Source organism: Brienomyrus brachyistius, chromosome 1, assembly GCF_023856365.1.
Source record: "Brienomyrus brachyistius isolate T26 chromosome 1, BBRACH_0.4, whole genome shotgun sequence".
Lineage (NCBI taxonomy): Eukaryota > Metazoa > Chordata > Actinopteri > Osteoglossiformes > Mormyridae > Brienomyrus > Brienomyrus brachyistius.
Window position 1 is genome coordinate 29996396 of NC_064533.1, and position 25439 is coordinate 30021834.

Here is a 25439-nt window from a genome sequence, read left to right on the forward strand (position 1 = left end):
TGCTCTGTGTATTATCACATTTCCGCATTGTAGCACATAAAGCGTTTTGCTTAAGGCTCGCTCTGTTTGAATAATCAAGGTGTCCGTAGCCTGACACTGTAAATGAGCAGAGTCTATCGAAGAAGCGCCGTGGGTGGGTTTAGACACACAGTTTGCCTGAGAGATTTGGTGTATTGGGCGATTGTTATTGGGGGTTTTTTTTCGGTAATTTTTGTATGACTGATTGTTATAAAAATGAGTCGAAGCTACAACGATGAATTACAGTACCTGGACAAGATCGATCAAAATTGCTGGCGCATTCGGAAGGGGTTTGTTCCCAATATGAAGGTGGGTAGTTTTAACGTGGTCGGTCGCGTTACTTATGGTGTCTCTGTCGGTCGATATAGTTAACCAGGGCTGCGTTTCACGAATATTGCTAATGCGAGCTTTTGGGAAACACACTGCACGCTCGGTGATACGTAAGACTCCGAAAGTATTCTCGTGTCCGCTCTCTTTGCAAAAACATCGGTCTTTATTTGTAAATTAATGTTTGTTCGTTAATGAGGTTTAGTTGAAATCTGGGTGAAAACTTGAGCGAAGTCAACTAGTGTGGGTAGATTGCTCAGTTTTATACATGCCAGCCTTGATTTCCAGGTGGAAGGGGTTTTCTACGTGAACGATTCTCTCGAGAAGTTAATGTTTGAGGAGCTGCGTAATGCCAGCCGAGGTGGAGGTAATTGCTATTTACCATTTCTCCTCTATATCAATTTTCATATCTAAATAGACAAGCAAGTAATGGCTGTATTGTTTATCTCAGCGTTAATTAAAATTGTGATGCAGGTGGTCGGCGTGTGGGTTTTTCCCCCAGGTTTTGGTGGATTCCTTCCGGCTATGAAACAGATTGGGAACGTGGCGGCTCTCCCGGGAATAGTGCACGTAAGGCTTAGCGAGTAATGGAAAATATAATATAATTTGAAAACTCTTTTACATTACTAATGTGATCTCCACTTCTTTGTAAACAGAAATCCATTGGTCTCCCTGATGTCCACTCCGGTTACGGTTTTGCCATAGGAAACATGGCCGCTTTTGACATGAGCGATCCCACTGCAGTTGTCTCACCGGGTATATCTTAATTACACGTGTACCTTAACATAATCAATGGTTGGTGAAGGGCTTTTTTTGTTTAGAATCTTTATATCCTATAATTTGCTATTTAAATTGCATTTCGGGAGAAATACAAATTTCTTTAAAATAAATTTGCATTTGTTGTAAAGCAGGGCTATTTAAGATGTAAATGAGGCATGTGTCCAGTAGGTATGATTTAGTGGCCTATGATGAAATACAGCCTGTGCCACGCTTATGAGTGACATCCGGCAGGCATGTTCTCTTGTCAGCTTATCTAATTGACTTTGACCTGGGTTGGCTTGGCGTCTTTGCAGGTGGTGTGGGATTCGACATCAACTGTGGTGTTCGCCTGCTGCGCACCAACTTGGACGAGGGCGATGTGCAGCCGGTGAAGGAGCAGCTGGCTCAGGCCCTGTTCGACCACATTCCTGTGGGTGTAGGCTCCAAGGGTGTCATCCCAATGGGTGCCAAGTAAGCAATGCCTCTCGACACCCGTCACCTGCCGAGGTCCGGCTCCACAGTGCTTGGCGTCGGTTGTAATGGGCAGTGCGAATTGAGTCTTTATATTCCTGGGGGTGGGTGTACAGCCTCATGAGGTCGGGTGTCACACACGCTCTTGCCCTTGGTTACTGGGGTTAGTGTGTTGTAGGTCTGTCTGCTTCACCAGACAGCACACACTACTCATAAAGGGCAGGGATGAGGGCAGTGGTGGCTTAATGGTTAGGGACGCGCACTTGTGATTGAAAGATTGTTGTTTGGAATCCCCGACCAGCAAGGCACCACTGAGGTACCCTGAGCAAGGTTCCGCCCCCAAGCACCCTGGGCATTGAATTAGCTGGCCCCTGCTGTACCAAAGTGTCACATATGGGTTAAATGCAGAGGACACATTTTGTTGTTGTGTGCTGAGGTGTGTCAACAATAATTACTGATTTCCTAATTCTAAATGTTGACTTGTTTTTCCGTCACAAATAAAATACAGAGTATTTCCTTGTTTAAGGGACTCAAATGACACCTTAGAATGACTCTGATTTAAAACCATTACAGTATCACACATCTCTTTATAATCTCTTATTTTCTCCAGTTCCGTATGTAGCTTAGGGTACCTGTGCCTGAAGGACACCTTTTTTTTTTGGGGATGGACATGGACATTTAAATTTGTGAGGATTGTAGACATAACGTTTATTTTCAAATTTGTGTGTGTGTCGTATGAGCACTGTTTTTTTTTATTTTTATTTATATAAAGTTGTTTTCTGCTGTGGCTCGCAGGGACCTGGAGGAGGCGCTGGAAATGGGGGTGGACTGGTCCCTGCGGGAGGGCTATGCCTGGGCGGAGGACAAGGAGCATTGTGAAGAGTATGGCCGCATGCTGCAGGCTGACCCCAATAAGGTCTCCTCCAAAGCTAAGAAGAGGGGGCTTCCGCAGGTATCATCACACCGCCCCCCTCCCCCCCCGGTACCCTGCATGCTGCGGCGCATAGGGGTGTAAATGACTGGTCCCAAGGTGATTCAATGTTGGTTATTGTGGAAACTATTTGATGCATCAGGTATCTTTCATTCCCGTCTCAGTTCAATTTGATTATTTCAGTAACCTAATTTCTATCCTTTAACTTCACTGAAAAAAACACATTACTGTGGGAACTTAATTACGTGATATTAACGGGATACAAAGAAAGCAGAATCTCAGAACATTGTTTTTCATTGTTATAATAAATTGTCGCAGGCTGGCACAGTCGCCTGTGCCACCCTCGGTTTATCAGAGCCCTAGAGAAACTCCCCGAAAGCAAGTTGGAGTCAAAGGTAGAGAAAAATACATGGATAGACTGGAAGCTAAACCATGTGGTGAGGGCTGCATCGCGAATAAATCCCAGTACTCTATCACCAAAGAGAAGGAAATGAAGAGGAACGCAGAAGGCCAGCCAGCCACATTAAATGCGTGAACCGAGCCGCTGAGCCAGCTGGCTAAATCATAAATGGTACAGTTACTGGTAAATTAGAGCAACTACAGGGAGACTAATGTCCATATCGTATTAATATTTACAACCCCTATTAATTCAACATTTACAAACCCTAAAGAACACCAAAAGGTCAAGTACTGAACTGCACAGAAAGTTAAAAGCATTTAAAAGCACTGCAGGCCAAGTACTTCTAATTAGGGCCTGCTAATTTTATATGCCCATAAGTCTTAAATATCGGCCGGCGGTATTGGCCAAGATTGACAGATCGGATTGGGAAAAAAAACGAATGACTTTGTGCTACAAAACAGGGACAAGTTTCCAAAAAGTTGTAACATAAAGACCATCCGGTAGCAGTTCCTTTATGAATATTAATTAACCTTCCCCTGCCGTCCTATGTTCCGGAAATTCTCTGGCACTACAACTTCTCTGCCTCTACTTGAAGCATGTGAATGTGACGGTGCGCAACTTGGAAGTAGCAGAATGTTTATTTTACCCCCCAAAAATTGATTCTGCTGTTACAGGTTGATACATTGAATCGCCACCTCAGTAATCGATTCGTCGAGATGTGTCTTTACATCCTTATTGTATGCTGTGGCACACAGGTTGACTCTTTAGGGCAATGCTTATTCTGCCATGCCCCTGCTGACTTTTAATCGTTATTGTGCTTGCAGTGGCAGTCTGGCTGTATGTTGAGGTTCAGTGAGTATTAATCAGGTAATGATTATGGTTTCCTTTTCCAGCTGGGGACGTTAGGTGCGGGGAACCACTATGCTGAAATACAAGTGGTGGATGAAATCTACAATGACTATGCTGCCAAGAAGATGGGCATCGACCATAAGGGGCAGATCTGTGTGATGATCCACAGTGGCAGCCGTGGCCTGGGGCACCAGGTAGCCACAGGTAGGTCTGCGTTCCTCTGGAAGCTCCTCACAGCTTTCTACTATATTCCTCTTTGGATCATTTGAACAAAGTTAATTCAACCACCAGACATGTCAGTCTGACCTGTGAGGATGACCTGAATTGTAGTGCAAAATCTCACCCTTTTTGCTTGGTGTCTGTAGAGATAGACAAACTGATGGGTTTGGATGAGCAAACCTCTCCTGTTGGTTCTGGAAAGCTGGTCCAATTGCAGGATGTTGTTGAATTTATGTGCCTCGTAGATGCTCTGGTTGCCATGGAGAAGGCCATGAAGAGGGATAATATCGTAGTCAATGACAGACAGTTGGCATGTGCTCACATCGGGTCCCCAGAGGGTCAGGACTACCTGAAGGGAATGGCGGCCGCTGGCAATTATGCCTGGGTCAACCGCTCCTCCATGACCTTCCTGACCAGACAGGTAGGTGTGATTCAAGGACCTCTGAATGATGTCATTGGGATATCAGTGCATCAGTTAAATAATTATATTCCTTCTGACAATATTGATCATATTTGAAATACTTTGATCTTTTGAGATATTAATCAAATAAGAGATTCGTCTTTTTCCACCTTCTGGAATTTTCCATGTGGGTTCTCCCTCTAGTACTGCGGCACCGTGTGATGTCAGTGTGGCTGTGTTTTGTTTGTTTTTTCTTCTGCAGGCCTTCTCCAAGGTGTTCGGCACCACTCCTGATGACCTGGACATGCATGTCATCTATGACGTGTCACACAACATTGCCAAGGTGGAGGAGCACATGGTGGACGGCAAGCAGAAGACCCTGCTGGTGCATCGCAAAGGCTCCACCCGCGCCTTCCCCCCACACCATCCACTCATCCCCGTCGACTACCAGGTAGAATCATGAGTACATCTCCAGTGGAACATTAAACTCCAACCTTAACGGAGTAAAAACGATGACCTGCTGAATATTGATTGAGATTGTAGCATGGCAATGAGAATTTGAAGAGCTGTATTAAAATATAGGTTTGTTGGTTTGTCCTTTTAAATAAAGGAGGTCCTCCAACTTACAGGGAAATTTGAGGGTAGGTGGCAGGATTGGCACTCCAGCCGCCAGAAAAAACTCCAGTCCATTTGGACTAGTGTGGTGCTGAGGAGTCACCCGCCACATGGCTGCACTCAGGTTCTCATGCCTGAGGTGGTTTTTTTGTGTAGTGAGTGCTGAAATCACCCTGTGATGTGCTGTAATCAGCATGTGCCCCTTACCTCAATTAAAATATGACAAAGTCAAACTAATGACATTTGGAATGGTTCAGCCTGCACCCTCATTTACAGATTGTTTCAAAATGCACAACCAACAAATGTTTAGGTTAGGGCTCAGCAAACTCTAGGCTTCTGCAGTCCCGTCAGTCAGGTGGCTGTTTGAAGAATTTATCAGTTAAGTCGTGATGAAGAGCAGCAGAGCTGAGCAGAGAATCTGCTCACGGTTAGAGGATTAGAGTTACTGAGTCATCCATCCATCCATCCAGCCTGACGTGTCCCAGGCCCGTGTGCATTTACTCGCTGCACTCTCACCCTTTGCTCTCCCTCTCACCAGCTGACCGGACAGCCCGTGCTGATCGGCGGAACCATGGGCACCTGCAGCTACGTCCTGACAGGCACCGAGCAGGGAATGACGGAAACGTTCGGCACCACCTGCCACGGCGCTGTGAGTCCAGGCTCTACCCTCGCCCTTTACCTGTTCTGGGCTATACTGGAGCTTATTCGATTGCCTCTCTTCCCTCCACCCTAAGGGTCGCGCTCTGTCTCGGGCCAAGTCACGCCGCAACTTGGACTTCCAGGATGTGCTGGACCAGCTGGCTGACAAGGGCATCGCTATTAGGGTTGCCTCACCCAAACTGGTGATGGAGGAGGTATGCCCGTTTCGCGGGATCATGGCTGCCCATGCCAATGGCTGCCGTACATCATCACCAAAGCAGATCCAGTATTCAGCCGCTAATTTTGCTTTTTACTCCTTATAGGCCCCTGAATCATACAAGAATGTGACCGATGTGGTCAACACGTGCCACAATGCTGGTATCAGCAAGAAGGCCATCAAGCTGAGGCCCATCGCGGTGATTAAAGGATAAAGGTTGTGCCCCCGCTACGATCAGGGCAGGCACCCAATCCAGAGAGGGCTCCGTGCATGAGCTAGCGGCCGCTACAGGCCAGGAATGACAGGGACAGCAGGGTTCCCATCCGGGATCGGTTTGTGATCTAGTAAGCCGAGCTGAGCACTTTGATTTAAATGCACATATTTACTTGGTTTGAACTAAGTTAGCAGAATATGAGGAAATCCTTGGTTTTCTTAAAAAAAGCTGTATATAGACAGATACCGAATTGACTTTCATTTTGTGATGGCAGATTAAGGAAAAAAATAAACATGGAGAATTGGTGACAATTTTTTTGTAACTTTTTCAAAATTGACATGCAGGCCTTAAGTTATGTTGTTAAGTTGCTATATTCAGTACTCAGAGATGTAGCTTTTGATGAAGGAATGCTTCCTTTTCAGAAGCTTTAAAGCAAGTGCTAAGACTTTAGATAAACAGAATAGTAGTGTGTGCTCTGAAGACAGTTTTATGTATCCAGAGAACTTGATTGAGCTGTTTTAGTTACCCTAATTGCTGCAATCAGCATTAAACGGTTTTACGACTGTGTGTTTCCATAAAAGGCATTGCAAACTAAGGCATCCCACATTTGCCCCCAGGCTAAACGTAATCCTGTAACAGGTTGGAAATGAAGCAGCACCGAATATCAAGTTAAGCTTTATTGACATATAGGATAAGAATGCAACATCATTACCAATAATGGAATTCTTGGTCTGTTACCTGACCTGTTATGCAGTAACTAAAACAAAGCAACATAATAAAAGAATGGAAGTAGTAAGTATAAAAATAAAATGAATATATCATTTTAAAGAAGAAAAAAAAGCCAGTGCTGTACAATAGAGGGAAAAAAAGAAAAAAATAATAATGGGGGGGGGGATCAGGGTACCCCATGTGGTATGTGTGTGATTGTAATGAGTGTGTGGATGTTAGTGTCAGCAGTTCAGTAGCCTGATGGCTTGTGGATAAAATCTCTCAACCTGCCAATCTGGACCTGGACTGATAAATTATTGAATTTTTGGATTTTGATGTATTTTCTAACCTCTGTAGCACTTTATTTAGCAGTCCAAGAAACTCACAGGCCAGTTGCATGCGTTGGAAATCTCAAGTGTTGCTGCTCACCAAACAAAATCTGTGCTTTCTGATCAACTATTGTTAGTGAGTGACGAGACTCACTGACGAGAGACAAAAGATGACAGGAAAATGAGTGAAAGATAAGTAATTTCACATGGCGTACTCTGAAAAGAGTGGGCAGACCCTTACTACTTTATTCTTCCCACTAGCAGTTCAAAACCAGTTTGTCTTGTACTTTCTGAGAACAAGTGGCAATATGAAGCACTACTATGAGACAAAGCACTGATCTTGAGTATAATAGAAAGCACAGAAAACAGCATCATCAGCTACATAGAGAACTGCAATATTAACCCAGGTTGTCCTACTCCAGCTGCTTGAAACAATTCAGATGACACTTTGTGTAGACTTAGCTGTAGAGTCCACTCATATCAGTGCTCAGCTGCTAGTTCATGTAAGGGTCTTCAACGATGAGAAGAAAGTCTTCCATGAAGACTGTTAGGTGTTGCACCCCTTCAGACCAGTACAAGAGGATACATCTACTTGACCATAAAGGAGATAATTTGTTATTGTTATTACAAAATTAGTTGAGATTAAGATGACATTTTACATTTTTGCTTGATGAATTTTTCTATAACTGGCCCTCTTTAAAATGAATACGCCTGTTCTGCAGGTTTGTAAAACTCATTAGTGTTGAAAACAAGTTTTACAGCACATATTCAACCACGTGAGGTATTTGTGATAATTCCATTCCATTCAAAACACAAACTTCCACAGTGATAAGCCTGTGTTTAGCAGGTAACCGCGTACATTCCAGAATCATGCACTGTCTTTACTTCTGGTGCTCTGTCTGAATGGGGTTCTCTCACGTTTCTATCCATGTGGATTTTTGTGCCAGGATTTTCAGAAGGAAGGGCTTCTCATCTTTTTAAACCAGGGACTCCCAAGTGAAGAGAGAATAGAGCTAGAGGTCACCTACCACTAAGAAGCCCACATCTGATCACATAAGCGAGAAATAGTCATACAGCATGATGAAATATCATTCTTGTTGGTCGTAGTGCAATTTATTACTTATTTCATTGCATTACGACCAATGAGAGCAATATTTCTGCCAGGATATTAGATATTTGAGCCTGTGTATTAGATCATGACTGATTAAAATGTCTCCCTGATACGCCTTTAAGGAGAGATTGCATCATTCTACAGTGCACATTCTGTCAATTGCAGTTCTTTGGCTCATACACGCATTTGAAGTTGTCAGGCAAATCTGTTTCGACACCAATAAACCAGTAATAGTGAACAGTAGCTAGTGCCTTGGATTTCTTCCTCTACCCCTTCCGCGCTTCCGTGCCAACATGCAATGCGCAACAAACGACACATTCCCTATCCGGCAAAGTAGCAGCATGGATGTTCTGGCAGAGTTGGTCACTGAGAAGAATTCCACTTTGGTAATATGGAACTTGTTTGGATTTTCCAATACTGACACAGCACAAACAAAAAAATATTTGCAAAATTTTTAAAGATAATCTTGGGGATGGCGACGGGATAAGCCTCGTTTACCAGCTCAAATAAAACAGCCAAAAGAGTAGGCCGAGTACATTTTGGTTTTATTACCTTATAAGCCTACATTTTTTAAAACAATGTTTCGTTGCACTGTTCAGTGTTCAATAACTTGCAAAATAGTCTTTAAAATGAACGTGGAGAAGAATCATGAGATCGTGGATCATGATCATGCCAGAAAAAAACTGACATGATACTTTTGCCATTTTGTCCACCCCTGCTCCACGCACATGTAGCTGAAACTGGCAATAAAAGATACTTCAGATACCCCCCCCCCCGGTCCTAATGTTTCTTCTCCATCCTCTAAATATCTTTCTCTGTGAACAGGGGCCTCTATGTCTTTTTCGTTAACTAAACATTTTGTCAACATTCGGGTTGTCTCTTTGGACCGCTGGGGGGCTTGTGGACACCTGCTTGAACTCCCCGGTGCCAAGGTAACAGCACCTGCTGGGATGTGAAGGTTCAAATAGGTATGATTTTATTATTGGGCATGATTATGTTAAATTCCAGATGGGAATGTGGCCTGTGCCCATGTTCTCCATGCAACATGTGCACTGAAACCTTGGGCAACATAGCCCACCCTGTCCCATTTACAATTACCAAAACATTTTATTGGACAGCATCCCACGGGGCCTTTCCTGTCTGTGAATAAAATTTGAATATGAAAATAATCTGAAGACCATATTGGCCTGGCTTTGCACATGCCATTACGCCATTATTTTAAATTTACTGGTGGCAGATAAGGTCCTGAAACAAGGTGGATGGACTCAGTCATCGGAATAACAAGCATGTTATCAGGAAGATTCATCTATGTGGGCAGCAGAAGTCAACACGTCATGTACTCATACTTCAATTCCATGATCACAGCAACCGTTTTCAGACAGACCAATACAGTTAGCAATTTTAAATGTTCATGAGCATTAAGACTAATAAATTCCTATAATCTCAATAGCATTTTGCAAGATCTTACAGACTACCATATAGAGGTCAGTTAACATGGCACTGATCTGCATGGCACAATGGTCAGATGAGAGGCATCTGAGCCCAACTATACACAATGTGTACAAAAGGATCTTAGATGGGTGCTTTGTTGAGTTTCCATTAACATTACAGTGATGGTTTTCAGTTCAAAGGAATCCCCAAGTTTCGGTTGTATCCTATTACATTTTAAGGTTCTTCACCATGAAAGTTTTTTTTGTTTATTGAACAAAAGACAGTTTCAAAACATGTTGGTCAAAATCATCAGTTTTAATTGTTCAACCATCACCTATTTAGATGAGCCGAGTTGAAACATACAGGGAATCTCAGTCATGGACTTAATATCAGAACGTGCATTCCATTCCTTTCCATGTCCAGGTACAATGAAATATGGCACCATGATAAATGTCAGTAATCCTGTCATGATTCTGCCTCCTCCAAACGTCCCTATTAACGCACATTCACATAGCAAAACTGAACTCCATTGGTCACATGACACTGCTGGGGAATCCCTTGAAAATAGGAACTAACCTTTGTCCATGAGAACTCACAATAAAATTCAAAGTGCAGTAACAATTACTGCTAACCATTAAAATTTCACCATTTTTTTTCCTTTTTGCCTAAATCTCAAAAAATTAAACCATTTGGCTAAATTAAGACATTCAAGTCTGGCTCACTTCCTGTAACAGGAATATATATATTTTTTTAAACAAATAAAACATAGCAGTATGCAAATCAAGTCTCCAAAATATTTTGCAATTTTTAAGCGCTCTACTTATATCAAATGGTTTTTTTTTTTTTTACAGTTCTTCATAGTTAGTAGGCAAAACTTTTATGTGGGTGAGGTTTGCAAAGAAGCACAAAGCACTCGCGGTTAAAGCGAAGGTGCATTTTGGATAAGGGACGAAGTCCAGACCGTGTCTTGGCAGATGGGAGATTAAGTGAAGTGAAACGTAATGCCCCTCCTCAGCTTCCTGGGTGATGATGTTAAATGACTAATGTTATGCTTTTGGTTCACTGTCCAGGTACATCGATTACAGTATAGGTCCTCTGAAATGTACGCAAGGACCAGTCAATCGTTATATTCCTACAAATGTGAAAATTAGACACTGTAAAAATATAATACATAATCCATAAACAAATCTATGGTTTATTCAAGGAAAAAAATATATACCAGTAAATACTACTGAGTTCTGAGGGAGGGACATGCAAACTATTTTGGCTGAAATAATATTCAGTTAGAGACAGAGAGCAATTACACTGCAGCCAGAAGCATCCAAGATTCATGTCATTCTGGCCAAAACGTAACAAAAATTTCCTGCTTCAAAACATAAAATCTGTATCATTAAATAAATGTCTTGGAAAAAAAGGGCTCCTTATATTACAAATCTGCAAGTTCAAAGGGAGACGCCCATTTAGCCTCAGTCTGTTATATCAGACCTATAAATCCAACCCTCCTCCTGGCAAAAATAATCTATTGATGCCCCTCCCCCCCCAGGCAATTCCGTCCTGCCTAGCCCTCATACAATCCCCTTCCTGTACCTACCCTTTCCTCCTATAGTCCACAGTTTTAGTCCTGCCTTGCAAACAGGCTGAGCCATCGACCAACAGCCCACGAGGCACTGACCAGGCCAAACCCACACTGGGCACACGCGTTTGGTTGGACTGGGGCAGTGACCCTGCCTTTGCTGTCTGTCGTCCTCCACTGCGAGCCTCCACATGACAGGATTGGGTTTCGTTATGCAAACTGATAAGTGCAAAAGCGAGTCCAATGCTAGCCTCCCCTTCCTCTTTTCTGAAAGGGCACTGACCCCCTCTTCCTCAGGCTTTTCCCCCCTCCGTCCCTCTTCCTTGGAATTTCCAGTATTACAGTTTGGCTCGCTGAAAGAATGCCTGTCAGAAGAGAGAGGGGTCAGGAAACGTTACCACTAATGGTATCTCGGAGGGCTGGGGGGCAGCTGGGGATCTGCGGCAATCATACCTTTATGTAATTCTTGAGGACCTTTGAATCTGGCTGCTGAAGCACCTGGCAGAGCTCCTGAAATGGACGGATCATTTAGACATAGCGAGCATTACCAGAGATTGTTTCCTGTTCGGACAGAGCCATACCTGAATGATGTCTGGGGTCACCTGCAGAGAGGGCAGGTACTCCTGCTGCAGGTACTGAATGAACTCTGGTCCCTGCAAACACATTGACACCAAGTTACAGTCAATGGAGGCCAACACTTCAATACTCCCACAAACTCCATTTTAATTAAGCGTCCCTTCTTTTAGGGGCTGGGGAAATCTAGACCCGAGTATCGCAATCTAACATCTCACACTTAATGTGACCCTCACCCTTTTCAGGTGAATCATCTTCAGCGTCAGGGCACACTCAGACAACGTCTGAAACACAAAGTCATGTGTCAGGGGAAATTATAAGACGTAAAATTATGGTAAAGCCTTTCGGCCAAAGTTATCTGACAAACTGATGACGTACCAACATAGTCTGGGCATCTGATAGGTCAAAGGTCGGCTTGAGAGGAGCCAGGAAGCAGGCTGGCACAATGTGTTTGTAGATAAAATCCGGAAACCCCACTAATCCATCTTTTCCCCCTGTAAAGAGAAGGAATAAGGAGAACATCCACCAACCTCACTGGGTAGCCCTGTATACATTGGTTAGAATGATTTGGCCTCATCCACCGAGTTTAAATAGCTGTTATTGTCAATCATATACAGAAACAAACATATACAATACTGTTATCATAGGTATTTGGCATTAATGTTTATGGATCACTAAAACGTCAAGAAAAATCCAATGTTCTACAAATATAGTTTAAAACGTATTTAGAAATATGCAAGTATTTGTGCAAAGTGTGCAAAGTGATGTTTCTTACCCCAAAGCTCTACCAGTTTGGAGAGGATGATGAAACAGGTTTTCTGTGCTATGGGGTCAGGGATGTCGACAGCCCCCTGGATTATGGTGAAGAGGACCCTCTCGATGTTTTCCAGCTCTAGACGGACATACAATCCAGAGAACATCAACTGTATGCAGAGAGCAAGGTCAGAGGTGATGGGCAGAGCCAAGCAATGAAGGACCCCGATGGCGTAGAGCCGGTCCCGGATTGGGAAACTTAGAGGCTTCTAGGTCAAGCCACATCTTACTGGTGCACCTTTAGGTGAGTTCCGCAAGCCTTTATTAAAATGGCCATCTTAAAAAACTATCCATTTATATAATAATCCCTTCACATTCGCGATTTTGGTTATTCGTGATTCAGCTGTGAAGTGTGACATGGGAGTATTTTTGGAGCTTGCCGAAAGATCGCAGGAATTCATACATGACGCGCAAGCCAAAATGATACTAAAAATGATTTAGATCAGATAAAAGCATAATGCATAAATGTTCGCAATATTTCTTAGTGTACATCTTTTATATTAAAAGTCTATGTATATCTGTCTCAGCACCCAGCCTCACTAATGTAACTGACTTTGGAATCTCGCATCTCTCACAGTAATCGTTAAACTTTTCAGTGCCATTAATTTTACATTTTAATGAGTCCAAAGCACAGTCCTCTTGGTAGTAATTTTGCACGTATAAGGGCATAATTTAGATGATTTGTACATTATATAAAAAGGTCTTGATAGGAAATGACAGTAATTTGACAGGCAAAGGGCACTGGAATTGCAGTTAATATCTCGTTTGTGCAGTGTGGGCGCCACACAAACAGTTTCATGTTATGAAATTAATTTAACTGCACCTGTTGTTGTAGGTAAATGACTTGATCTTGAATGGCTCTAGCTCTGCTAGCTGAGAGGAGGAGACTGAATATGGATGTAACTCCTGTTTCGTTCTGCTCATAGACATCACTAAGCATTTGATTTGCTCTGTTCATATACATATCATACTTAACTCGTTTCACTATGTTTATACATAAAACGTGTATGTGTACTGTAATTGTAGCAATGGCAGTTACACTGTAATTATCAACACTTATGTAAAAGCACATATAATTTTTCCAATTCATCATGATAAACAATCATTCCTTTGAAATGTTTAATCCATCACCCACAGAACAGGCATAAAATACATGTCGATTTGTGAGTGGGGGGTCTTCTCCTTTGCATATGGGGCACCCCTGTTCCAAATGGGAACCTTCTCCTACTCTAATCATCTGCATTTTACGTCCATTCAGAATTTCTGACTTCCACACTGTTTGCTTAGAGACTGATAATAAATAGACTTCATCTTATTGTTCAGACTGTTACTGCTAGGGAAACCCAAGTATTGTTCGTGAATTTTCACATTCGTGGGAATCTTCCACGCCTAACCCTTGCGAATGTGAAGAGGTTACTGTACAGTTGAGTAACGTGACCACTAACTCGCTAAAACATGATATACTGCAACCAAATCAACCAATAAAAAGTATGCTATGTTTCAGGAATGAACCGACTACAGCCATGAGCTAAGCCCACCCCTGACGGCAGGAAGGTTTCACATCAACGGAACGCCACATGATTCAAGAATGGCCCAGGTGTTTCAGAAGCGGTTTCAGAAGCAACATAATAGTTTTCCATTAAGTCGTAGTTTTTTTCTTTCCATATTTTCATATTTTATTTCAGATGTTCACTCAGATTTAGCTTTGGTTAACGGTAACCCTGTTCTGGATCACTACAATATTACTTACACCCAAATTTCACTATTTACTGGAATGTCTGTAAAAAGTTACTACTCCGCCGTCGTACATCAATTTCTATGAGCTGCTCTTTTTACTGGCTATGGCCAGATGACTAAGCACTCTCTCACGCTTGCATCTCACAGCCAATAGGAGCCCTCGAAGCCGGACCGTCTGATTTGCTCACCCTGGTTGCCCATGACCTCGTTCATGCCGCTGCTGACCACAGTCTGAATGAAGGTGAAGTAGCTCCTCCTCAGCATCTGCTTTTCCAGAGCTGCCGTCTGGTCATTATCCTCAGCTGGCCGGGCCAGCACCTCGAAGATGGCCTGCACCAGCGGCATGAAGGCCTGCTGGAGGAACGGTGACACCTGGGCCTGTGGGGAAGGAGCAGGGGCCATTGCTGATGCAGCCAAGCAGGGTAGCCATGGAGCCATGTGGTGCTCCTCAGTAATGCTGCCATTTGCAGCGCTCCTGTCAGGCCTTGAACATCCTGAACTCATGCCCACGTGGATGTGGCTCAGTCATAATTTACACGGCACCAGACCCAGACCTTCATTAGGGAAGCAACAAGAACCTAGAGAGCAGCTTCAGTGGAGTACGACTATGTAAACTTGGGTTTTCTTGAAAATGCCAGTAACCTAACATAAATCTATTTTCAGCTCATCTTTTAGCACTTAAAACCTATCCACTTTAAACCATAATTTGCCATATAGACCTTCGATGGCCACACGGTGGCGACACTTCGCAGGATTCACCTTGAACTTGGCAGTGATCTGGTTGATTAGGGGGATGAACTCCTGCAGGTCCTTGGCCTCGCAGTCCTTCAGCATGTGCTCCGAGGCAGAGGGAATGAAGGGCAGCACCTCTTCCTCTAGGCATATAATCATGCGGTGCAAGAAGGTGCGCACGCCACTCCGCAGCGCCTCCTTCTGGACGGGGCAGCTCAGCGCAGGCAGGAAAGTCTGCAGACAGTCGCGGTAGACCTCAGAGCAGCCGCATTGCTTCACCGTCTGCTTGTTGCTGAAGGCCTTGCTGGTGCGGCTGTGTGGGCAGACAGGAAATCAGAGGTCATGCGTCGTCTCACCGCAGTAAGGCACCATGCTGCATGTGTCCCCACCAGCAGCATGCAAACCTCAATTCCACTACAGACATAATGTCCTCAGCAGTGTACCAAGGCTAAAGATTCACGGTGAGCATGGAAGATGAAATGGTTTGGCCCATGACAGGCCATCAAGACCTCCAGCAAAACCAGAGCCAACCAAGAAGCTGACAAATGCCATATATCACCCAAGACAAAGGTTCCAGCTAAGGAATCCACAAAACACAAGTTCGGCCTTTGGACACAGGGTGCCCTCGCAGTCAGTACTACCTGGCGAATCCCACAGCGTGGTTCAGGCAGTCAGCCAGGCCGGCCTGTCGCTCCTCATCCTGCTCCAGCAGCAGCTTCCCCAGCAGCAGCTTGAAGGCACCCAGAAGAGGCTCCAGAAGGTTCTTCATGAGAACCTGTTTCCTCTCCACAGGGTACTCGCTGTTCACAATGAGCACGCCAGCCGTCTCATAAATGAAGAGCTGGTCATCGCTGGTCAGCAGGGCTGGATAGCCATTCTCCTGAGGTGAGGGTAGAAGGGTTTAGACAGTTACAAACCTATGTAGACGGACACACTGACAGTGAAGCAGTTTTTTTTGCCAACAACCGAACAAATTTCTAAAAAGTATTACATATTCAGTGAGAGCACATTACAGAAACTAAATAAATGGTCTTTCATACAATTTAGCCTCTGCGAATACTACGGACTGCAAGGACCTGATGACCTTCTCAACCATATTACTGTGAAGGTCGGCTCATCTTGTCTTGACTTACTGGGGGTGAAAGTTCCAGGAGGTCCTGTATCCGATTGAGGATGTCTTCGATGAAAGCACTCATGTGCTTACTACATGGAGGAACCAGAAAAAGAGGACATCATTCGGAGAATCGTCTGCAGAAGAGGCTTGCTTTATCACTGATCTCTCGTATTAACAATATCACAAGGCTGCACTTACTGCAAGGTCTTGACGTATCTCGAGAAGAGGTAGGCCACCCTGCTCCTCACTTTTGGACTGCTGTGCCTTAGGCCACGATGGTCCAAGAATGCCATCTAGAGGCGGAGGGAAAAAAATGTTTCATGCTACTTTAACCTCGTCAATGTACTTCAAAATATACAGAGCTTTGAATACCACCATGCAATATTCAGCAACATTAAGAGAGGGTAGAGCTATGAGCTACACACTCCAGAGCGACAGCTTAGGAGAACACCCACCAGGACATTTGGAATGTGTTGAGGCTCCACGATGAAGAACTTGTCATAGCGGACAACAGTCTCAAAGAACTCCAGGGTCACAGAAGTGTGCTGGTACTCACTGACTCCGCAAGTGACCAGCTGAGCAAGACAAAGTATGGACATGAAAAAGTTAACGCCCTGCCTTACCATTACAGCCAAAGCACTCATCAAGCATTCCGTTAAAATCCTACTACAGCATTAAAAACCACTGAAGGTAGGTCCTGTCATCGCTAAACCTCCCACTCCATCTTCAAATGTTGAAAAGGCTCCTATAAATTATCAATATCACAAGCTTAGCGTTCAAAAGCACGGATTGCATAGAGACAACGCAGTTCTGCATGAACCTTAGGCCAAGTTACAGCCCATGGTTATCTTGTCCAGATGACTCTCCAAGGGGACGGCAAAAGAGGTAATTCCGCAAGCAGGGGGCTCCAAGCATTGTGCAGAATGTGCCCCCAGAAGAGAACACCCACCGTCCGCATCATGTCCTGAAGGGCGCTGGCTTTGGTGCTGTCCCCAGAGAAGTGTGCCCCCTGCGAGGCTGGCAGAGCCTCCCCCAGCATGTACAGCAAACGGATGGCTACCTCCACCTCCATGAAAGGCGCAGTCTGCCAGCTTCTGAATGGATGTGTGCAACACAGGACACACACAGGGCACATGGGACACACACAGAGGACACTAAACAACATGTCCTTGCATGACCAAGTGGGAATGAAACACGAACGGCTCATGGACAATGTGGAATTCCTTGTCATTGCGAGCTCTGGGTTCAGCATTCATCATTAATAGCAATTATATCAATATACGTTTAAGGCTTATGAATGGAACGAAACAGACAATGAACATCTCATAATGCAGCTGGTAATTGTGCGAGAGCCAGGGAAGGTCAGAGAGGAGATGAATGGCCTACTGCATGGTGGTGTTGAAGACCCGGCGGACGGCCTCCAGCAGCAGCTCCGGGGACACCTGGGCCAGACGGTCCAGCAACAGCTTCAGCTGCTTCCTGTACTCCACAAACATGGCCTCGTCCTCCCCCTGCAGAGTATAGGTTGTGACAGAAAGTTCCGGAAGGAGCGAACTTACCCAAGCACGCAACAACCAAGGCTGGTTCGAGTCTATGCTTGCTTACAGCCCGAGAGCGTTAAAATTACGATCCTTAACAAAGGAGTAATTACAGGAGAGTACCAAGCCTGCTATCTTACTCAAAAGTAGGCTTCAGTTACTAACAGCCTATTGGTTGCTGCCATCTTTGGTATTTTCCTACACGGGAAACAAGCACGCATTACGGGTGCAGGAGGGCAGGAGTCTATCTGAAGCAGCACAGGGTACAAGGCAGGGAAACACCCTGGACTGGAGGACAGTCCTTCACAGGGCACATGCAGCCACAATCATGCATGGAGAGAATTTATAGTTGCTGATTTACCTATTTGCACATTTTTTGGGCTGTAGGACAAACTCAACACCATGCATGGAGAATATCTGAAGAACGCACCAAGTAAACAAAAACATTACCTCATTTTCAAAGTTGTATTCATCGTCATACGTGAGCTTCTTCATCACAGCTATCATGACTGCCTAATGTTGGTGGAAAAGCAAACTAGTTAACTCACTAAAAACGAACAGCAAGCCAAAGGTTTACATAAAAAAGGGGCTCAGGCACACCACAATGCCTCTGCACCTTACCTCCACGTTGGACTTCTGCTGATCCGAAAGAATTGGAAGCTGGGGAAGACAGATTAAAACTCCAAGTAACCGCTGAGATTCCACCACACAGGGGAAGATGAGGAATAGTGCACAGTGATTTACCGTCAACGGGCAGATTATAAATGATCTCTGGCCGGGACGCCTACCTGCTTGAGGATGTGCAGGTAGTCGTAACAGAAGCCCACCACGTTGGTGGAGATGTCGTCGTCCTCGTGGACCAGCAGCTGCAGCATGAGCGCCACCTTAGCCTCCAGAGCACGCAGAGCCTCCTGGGCGTTCTTCACGTCTCCTGTCTTGACCAGCTTGGTCCAGCTGGTGATCAGGGCTTGGCCCATGCCGTTCACCAGCTTGGAGAACTTGGCCAGGAAATCCACATCCTCTTCCTGGAGACGGGATTGACGTCAACCAATCAGAGGCCCAAACTGCATCGCCCTCAGACATAAGGGTCAAACTCAATCATGTCCTTAGAGGAAGGCCTTATCCATACCGAGTATTCAGTCCACATTACTGCCCATGTGCTGTAGGTGTACTATGTTCAACTTTGAGCTTGACATTATTTGGTTTTAATACTAACAAACCACTGCCAAACTGCAGCATATTAATCTAAATCAGCCAATACTGAGAACCAGTTTTAATATCCTGCATTTTATATCTTCTCAAATGATGAATGACTTTATGGTGCATTAAAAATAAAAGATTATGAATAGGAAACATGGAAAACAGGAGGATGAATTTATCTAGCCATTTAACAGTCCACTGGTTCAAAATATGGGGCATAGTTATGTTGCTTTACAATATGATAAATTATAATGTATGTCCTGTATGACTGATCAACACCCCCTGCCCCCACCCCAAAGATGTGTAGGTAGAGCTGGAACCCATCCTATACATTACAAGATCATACTGTACTAAAAAAATAAAAGTCCCGTACTGAATCAATAGGTGATTTGTTCCGAATTCTCACATCCGGACCCAAATACAACTTATTCTGGAATGTATCGACCTCTCATCAAGCCAAATAAATTTCAGGGGTTAGTGTCTCTTGCCTTTGTTTTGCTGATGCAAATGGTCCATTACAGAAAAAAATAACTGGGGAACCCTGGCCAGCATGACGACGACCAAGATACCTGTTCCACGTTGAAGAAGCCAGCAGACTGCAGCACCCGACACAGAGACTCCACCAGCTTGGTCTTGTCGATGGGGTCCATGCCCTTGTTGACAATTTCAAACAGGCAGTCGCAGGCCTCTTCTCGCAGGACCTCCACCGACATATGACTCAGCAGCAGGCTAACAAACCTGAAATGTAGGTACACAACAGTCAGGCTCTACCACCCATGGGGTTGAGTCTCGTGTGTATTTATGATTGATTATGATAGTAGAGCATCATTTATCAAAAAAAAAAATTTTAATGATGCAATGGAAGTTGAAATCAAGTTCTACAAATTTACTAAATTTGCAAGTCTGCTTTAGAGAAATTTATCATGGAAGATTCCAGGTTAAGCCACACGCTTGCATATTCATGTGAAAAACATTGGATGCAAGCCAGTACTGTTAATCTCCCTTTGAAAGTTCACTGTAAATCTTTTAACAGGTGATCGAGATAGGTCACAGAGCCTATTCAGCTTAAGGGACAAAACAGGGATTTGAACACTCCCTCATGCGAGGCGCTCCTTCATGACACAACCTACCTGTCGTTGGCAATAAGACTGAGGTCGATCCAAGACACGTAAGCCCCCACCACCTCTAGGCACTGGCACGTGAGCTCAGAGTGACTCTGCTGGTAGCTGTGCAGGATCTGGTACCAGGACTCCACCAGGCTGGGGATACACTGCTCCCTCATTCGGTCCTTGATCAGGGTGTTCCTGCGCGTCTCCTGATGAGGGCAACAGGAGACAGGAGTCAGGGTTTGCAGTGTATTTTTGGGCGATATGACGATATTATCTATAAATGGTGATATTAAACAAGTAACCTGCCATTGATACTAGTGATGCTCCGAGTGATTGGCAGCCGGTGTAAATCGACTGAACTTCGGCCTTAATTACTTGATCGGCGGCCTTTGAATAGATCCAAAATACCGATTTTGTGAATGAGATAGAATATGTGCGTCAGACTTTCAGTGCCACTATTTAGTCTCCTGTCTGGCAGTGCTACCATTTATCCATTAAAGATTTGTAATTTGCAAGATATGTGCAAAAGCAGTCGCTCACAGAGTATCGTCTGCTGAAGTATTTATTAGACATTTGTGGTCTTCGCCCATTGGAGTACGAGAAAAAGGAGAGCCTGAGTTTTTGTGTTCCATGTACGAGTGCGGAGGGTGAGCGGTTGTTCAGTACAACTCCACACATCTTGGATGAGAATAGTTCTTTCTCCAAAAGATGCAGAAATGTTTATATTTAAGGAAAAACCTACCATTGTGATTGTTTCTTTGTAAAACATAAGCCAAATTCTGACCATTTATTTTAAATGATTTGAGATTCATTCTTAAAGCAAACCTCATTTTATCTTTTTTCTCACCAAGAGTGACAGGTTTGCAGCTATTTGAGCACTTCATATATTCGTGAAGGGTGGCACATTGGTGCACTGGGTAGCACTGTTGCCTTACCATTACAACCTCACACCTCTGGGACCGCAATTTGAGTCTCTGCCCTGGTACCATGTGTCATTGTGGGGATTCCCTCTGGGTTCTCCGGTTAACTCCAACAGTCCAAAAACTAAGGTGAACTGGAGTTACCAAATTGTCTGTAGGTGTTGAATGGTGTGTTTGCCATGTGATGGGTTGGTGCCCTGGGTTATTCCCTGCCTTGTGCCCCTAGCATCCGGGATTCCCCGCAACCCTGAATAGGACAAGTGGGTACAGGAAATGACTGGATGAATGGATGGATGGACAGACATGTTCCTGAAAGGCACAGCCATTCTTACAAACTGATTTTGATTCTGGGTTCAGGGTCTCCCCCGAAACGAGGGAGGGAGAGAGACCAGTTTTTAAGATTGTCCTTGCCTCGGAAGAGTGCTGGATGTCGCGGTCCACCACCTCGGCGTCGATAGCCATCAGCATACGCAAGTACAGGTCCACACCCCGTGGGTTCAGCCCAATAAGGGACAAGATGTCGAAGAAGAACTTGGGCCACTGCGTGAGGTACTCGGTCACGAAGGTCAGGGCGAATACCTGTGCCGCCTTGTTGCGGATGAAGACCTTCTCCGACTGGGCACTCATCAGCTGTGACCAGGACAGGCAGGAGGGGTCAGTAACATAACACTCCTTACAGGTGGCATAGGTGGGAAAAAAGGCAGTTCGCAATCCAGCAGCCACCAAGAGATGGCGCTGCTCATGTCGTACCTGCAACTGCAGCCATTTCATGAGCGTCTCACGGATGAGCTGCTGCTGCGTTGCGTTGAGGGTCCCATGCCTGCGGACACACCCCGGTGCTCCATCAGCAACCAGCAAATCGAACCAGGCACCAGCCAGTAATCTCATTTTAACTAAAACCTACCAGCAGGTGGCACTGCTTAAAAGGCTGTTATATTTTGGCATTCAGCTCAACACCTGAGTCAATGGACACAATTCTGTGCGGCAACCTCCAGTGACCCCGAGCAACACTCACCTGAACTTGATCTGATGCTCCAGCACTTGGAAGCAAAAGAACTTCACATGGTCGTTGCTGGGAAAGAAACGAGTCAACAGGATCGGTTAAACCCAGCTGAGCGTGACAAGGAACAAGGATTCCAAAATACAACATTCCAAACAGAAGAATGAATAAAACCTGTTTCCGTGACACCATATTTACACAACCTGAAACACTGTTAAGGTATGGGCCCCAGCCTTATGATGTTTGCAAAACAGACTACGTCGCACAAAAATTTCAGCGGACTGATCAGCGATTTCATACGTTTAATAATTTGTCTTTTTTTCATCCATATATGGCCAGAATGCATGAACATGAGGGGCCCTAAAACATTAATATATACAGCTTATTTTTGTAAATTAACCAGCACCTTTGGGAAACCCCCAGCGTTCCACAGCACGGTGGAATACTGGCCACGGACTGGGGCCTGGAAACCCCCAAGTTCCTACGCTAACGTACCTTAACTCTAGACTATCCGCTCCAAGCAGACAGCCCTGCTCACCCACCTGTAAACGCCTTTGGCCAGGGCCTCAGCACACACTTGCCAGGCATCAGGAGACTCCTTCAGCTGCTCAAAATAAGCGAGAGCCTAGGAGAAAGACAGGCACCATTTCGATGAATATTTTAATGCCCCAAACGGGGCGAGAGGCCGATATACAAGGCCGATCGTGGGTTCGGAGAGCTACGACTTCCAGTAAGCAAGAGAACCAGTTTCACAAAGCGGGAATCAGATCAGAGGATTCAGCAGAACCAAACTGGCTTATTGAAACATGGGTGAACTCAAACCCCAACACTTCGGGAACAGTTAGTCAATGGAAGAAATTCCCCTTATCAACAGACGTGAAGAGACCCCCGCCCTCATTCGGAAAAGGCTAATCATTTATACCCAGTGTGCAAAGTCCACCCGACAATCATATAAGTAATAGTTTAATACACAGCTGGCTTCTTAATTAATGAAGGAATAAAAGATTTTCATTCACCACTTTCCAAGTAGTCAAACAACTGCACCACAACAAAAACAGTAATAAAACTATAGAAAAAAACAGCTATATAAGGAACAGAAAGTTACACTGAAAATGACAAGGCAGAGATGTGCAGTGTGAAGTTTCACCCTCTAAACTATCTGTGGCTACTTTGAGGAAGACAGCCTGTTCTGTAAGGTTTTCAGTGAAATCAAAGCAAACCTTCCTGCCCAGGCCCCTGTACTACGAAGCGGGTTACCGGCTTATCGGGGTAACTAGTCAGATTTAAGGGGACTGAGCGAAATGTAAGTGAATGAATATGAAGTCCATTTAAACTGTGGTACCTTAAATCCGACACGCTATCCGATAAGCCAGTAAGCCCGCTTCATAGTACAGGCCACAGGTATGAGGGTAATCACCCTGCCCCACTCAGCACACCTAGGGGACTTACTCTCTGCCTGTAGCTGGCATCGGCATTGGGGTTCAGCCCAAGCAACGCCTGCTCATCCATAACGGCAGCAGACACACGGAACGATGGGGATCACGTCTCTTCCACTGAATGTTTGTGCTCTTCCACCCCTGTGGGGGCTTCAATCATCTGAAAGAGTGAAAGCACACATGAGTGAGTGCACGGCCTATGCACAAGTGCCAACAAGGACCCAGCTTACCTCAGCAGAAGCGGACAAAGCCAAGATCGCCCAATTGATGACTAAAGCTCTCAGGTTTGGATATAATCCAAGATAACCACAGCATATGCATTCGTTTGCTGTGAAAACACTGGCATGCGGTGGCAGTGCGGATATTAATATGCATTCTGCTCCTCCGTTTATAGACATGAAAAGATTTACCGCATTTTCAAATACCACGTAATTTATTCCGTTTTGTGCAGACTCAAAATGGGCGTCAAATAAATCTAAAATGCAGCATTACGTAAACAAGCATTAAAAATTGAGGCCGAAGTCATAGGCGCGTGGAAGGCAGCGAGGTCACGTGACCCGTACAGCGCTAAACCAACGTGGCCTCCGGGTGAACAGCATCGTACCCATCATTACTATTAAAGTGGCACTAGTATGACCAAAAACTGCGAGACAAAACAAGGATTTGTGTAGGAAACGGGAAACTGAAGAGCGTCATACTTAACAAGCATAAACAAGAGCTAGATCCACCATAAATTATGAAACACGATGACGTATAATTAAATTAAATGTATATAAAATTCTTTACAAGTTATTCAAGAAAGAAACTAATGTAGTTTAGAGATCTGATATGCTAGTATAACATTTAACCGTTTAAGGTTGGTTAAATGCCCAAAAAATACTCGACTGGCTCCATATGGCTCGATTACTCTATTGATATGATAGGCATCCACCCAGATGCAAAAAATTAAATAAACTTGTATTTACATTTTTGCAGGTAGTTTTCAGCACAAACCCATATAATGGGGCAGCAATCAGACCCGAATATCACACATCGCGTTAAATGACTTCAGCTGCAGGTGACTCAAAACAACAATGCTGTCCCAGGGCGCGATACCTTACGCGGCTGCAACAAACCTCAGGTCGTCCCCTCCTATTTATTCTCAATTATTTTGGAAAGAGACTGGCGACGGTTATGATGATTTCTCTCTGCTGTCGGGTACAACTCCGGACCCAGCCATCTTGCTACATGTCGCCACTCCGCAAAACTCCCAAGTTGATGTAACTGCGGTGCAAGAGAACTGACGTGCGCGACTCGCCATCACGGCCACGCCGTACGCCTCTACGCCCCGGGAATCGCGACACGGCAGATAAAAGAGACACACTCCTTAAGTTATAACAAAACATACAGTCCAGAAACGGCGTAGAGTTCCCCCGGCGTCCGCTCGTGCATTGGCACGCTGCTGCCAAGGCAAAGACTCCGAAGCCCCGTAAGCCGATCTTACTGCCGCATGACCAAAAGCATTACATGGTGACGGCAGCTACCTTCCCGACTGGCGATTTAGCTCATGACTCCCCTTGGTTAGTTCCCGGGGATTGCAGACAGCGGGCGGGCTGAATGAAGGTGTGCTGCGTGTTGGCTCAATGCAGACGGAAATCGGTTGCACGCCGGGTCACGACCACAGGAAGAGATCCCCCCCCCCGCGCCACAATCCGGCTTGACTGTGCCTCCACCCCGCCCGGTGGACTGCTCCTTTAGGCAGGGTGGAGGCGTATGAATTAGTAGTGTGTGCAAACTGAAACTCAGTACTCTAAATTTAAAGTTATAATCCGTAGATGAGAAACGGCACCGTGAAATCATGTAGATTTTCTGCAACTTTTTCTTTTATCTTAACTGTTTGTAACTTGATTTCGCAGGATTGGGACACTCATTAAAACTGGATAAATTATCAATTGGTTTTAAGAGAGAATATTTTACCCTTTTATGTGTTAAACGTCCCACGTTTCATTAGGAGCCAGCTCATACTTTATGGTCAAGCGTGGAAAAAACCTTCCAATCACTAAGGAAGGTGCTTGCA

The 25439-nt window shown here is 44.8% G+C and overlaps 2 protein-coding genes across 8 annotated transcripts; one reads left to right on the forward strand and one right to left on the reverse strand.

The window, feature by feature from the left end:
- Positions 1 to 91: 91 nt before the first annotated feature.
- On the forward strand, positions 92 to 6370 carry rtcb (RNA 2',3'-cyclic phosphate and 5'-OH ligase). The gene is made up of 12 exons (XM_048984806.1): positions 92 to 327; positions 634 to 712; positions 848 to 915; positions 1002 to 1101; positions 1419 to 1575; positions 2371 to 2527; positions 3800 to 3959; positions 4220 to 4395; positions 4637 to 4825; positions 5528 to 5638; positions 5724 to 5843; positions 5952 to 6370. Exons 1-12 carry the CDS (start codon positions 235 to 237, stop codon positions 6057 to 6059), a joined length of 1518 nt encoding a protein of 505 aa, XP_048840763.1. The 5' UTR covers positions 92 to 234; the 3' UTR covers positions 6060 to 6370.
- A 3562-nt stretch (positions 6371 to 9932) lies between these two features.
- xpot (exportin, tRNA (nuclear export receptor for tRNAs)) lies at positions 9933 to 25400 on the reverse strand. 7 transcript variants are annotated; one of them, XM_048984765.1, is made up of 25 exons: positions 25340 to 25400; positions 23397 to 23543; positions 22490 to 22572; positions 21963 to 22019; positions 21698 to 21767; positions 21359 to 21577; positions 20049 to 20233; positions 19488 to 19656; positions 18507 to 18743; positions 18340 to 18378; positions 18169 to 18231; positions 17567 to 17691; positions 17130 to 17274; positions 16636 to 16755; positions 16379 to 16473; positions 16200 to 16269; positions 15708 to 15946; positions 15094 to 15379; positions 14523 to 14712; positions 12560 to 12676; positions 12163 to 12278; positions 12021 to 12068; positions 11793 to 11864; positions 11665 to 11721; positions 9933 to 11576 (listed from the first exon to the last, which is right to left on the reverse strand). In XM_048984765.1, the coding sequence occupies exons 2-25, from the start codon at positions 23454 to 23456 to the stop codon at positions 11550 to 11552; spliced, it is 2889 nt and encodes a 962-aa protein (XP_048840722.1). In that variant the 5' UTR covers positions 23457 to 23543; positions 25340 to 25400; the 3' UTR covers positions 9933 to 11549. The 7 variants fall into 7 exon arrangements, with proteins under 7 accessions (XP_048840722.1, XP_048840730.1, XP_048840500.1 ...); XM_048984773.1 differs by lacking the exon at positions 25340 to 25400 and adding an exon at positions 24907 to 25068 and having other exon boundaries at positions 17130 to 17271; XM_048984543.1 differs by lacking the exon at positions 25340 to 25400 and adding an exon at positions 24907 to 25068.
- Positions 25401 to 25439: the final 39 nt, after the last annotated feature.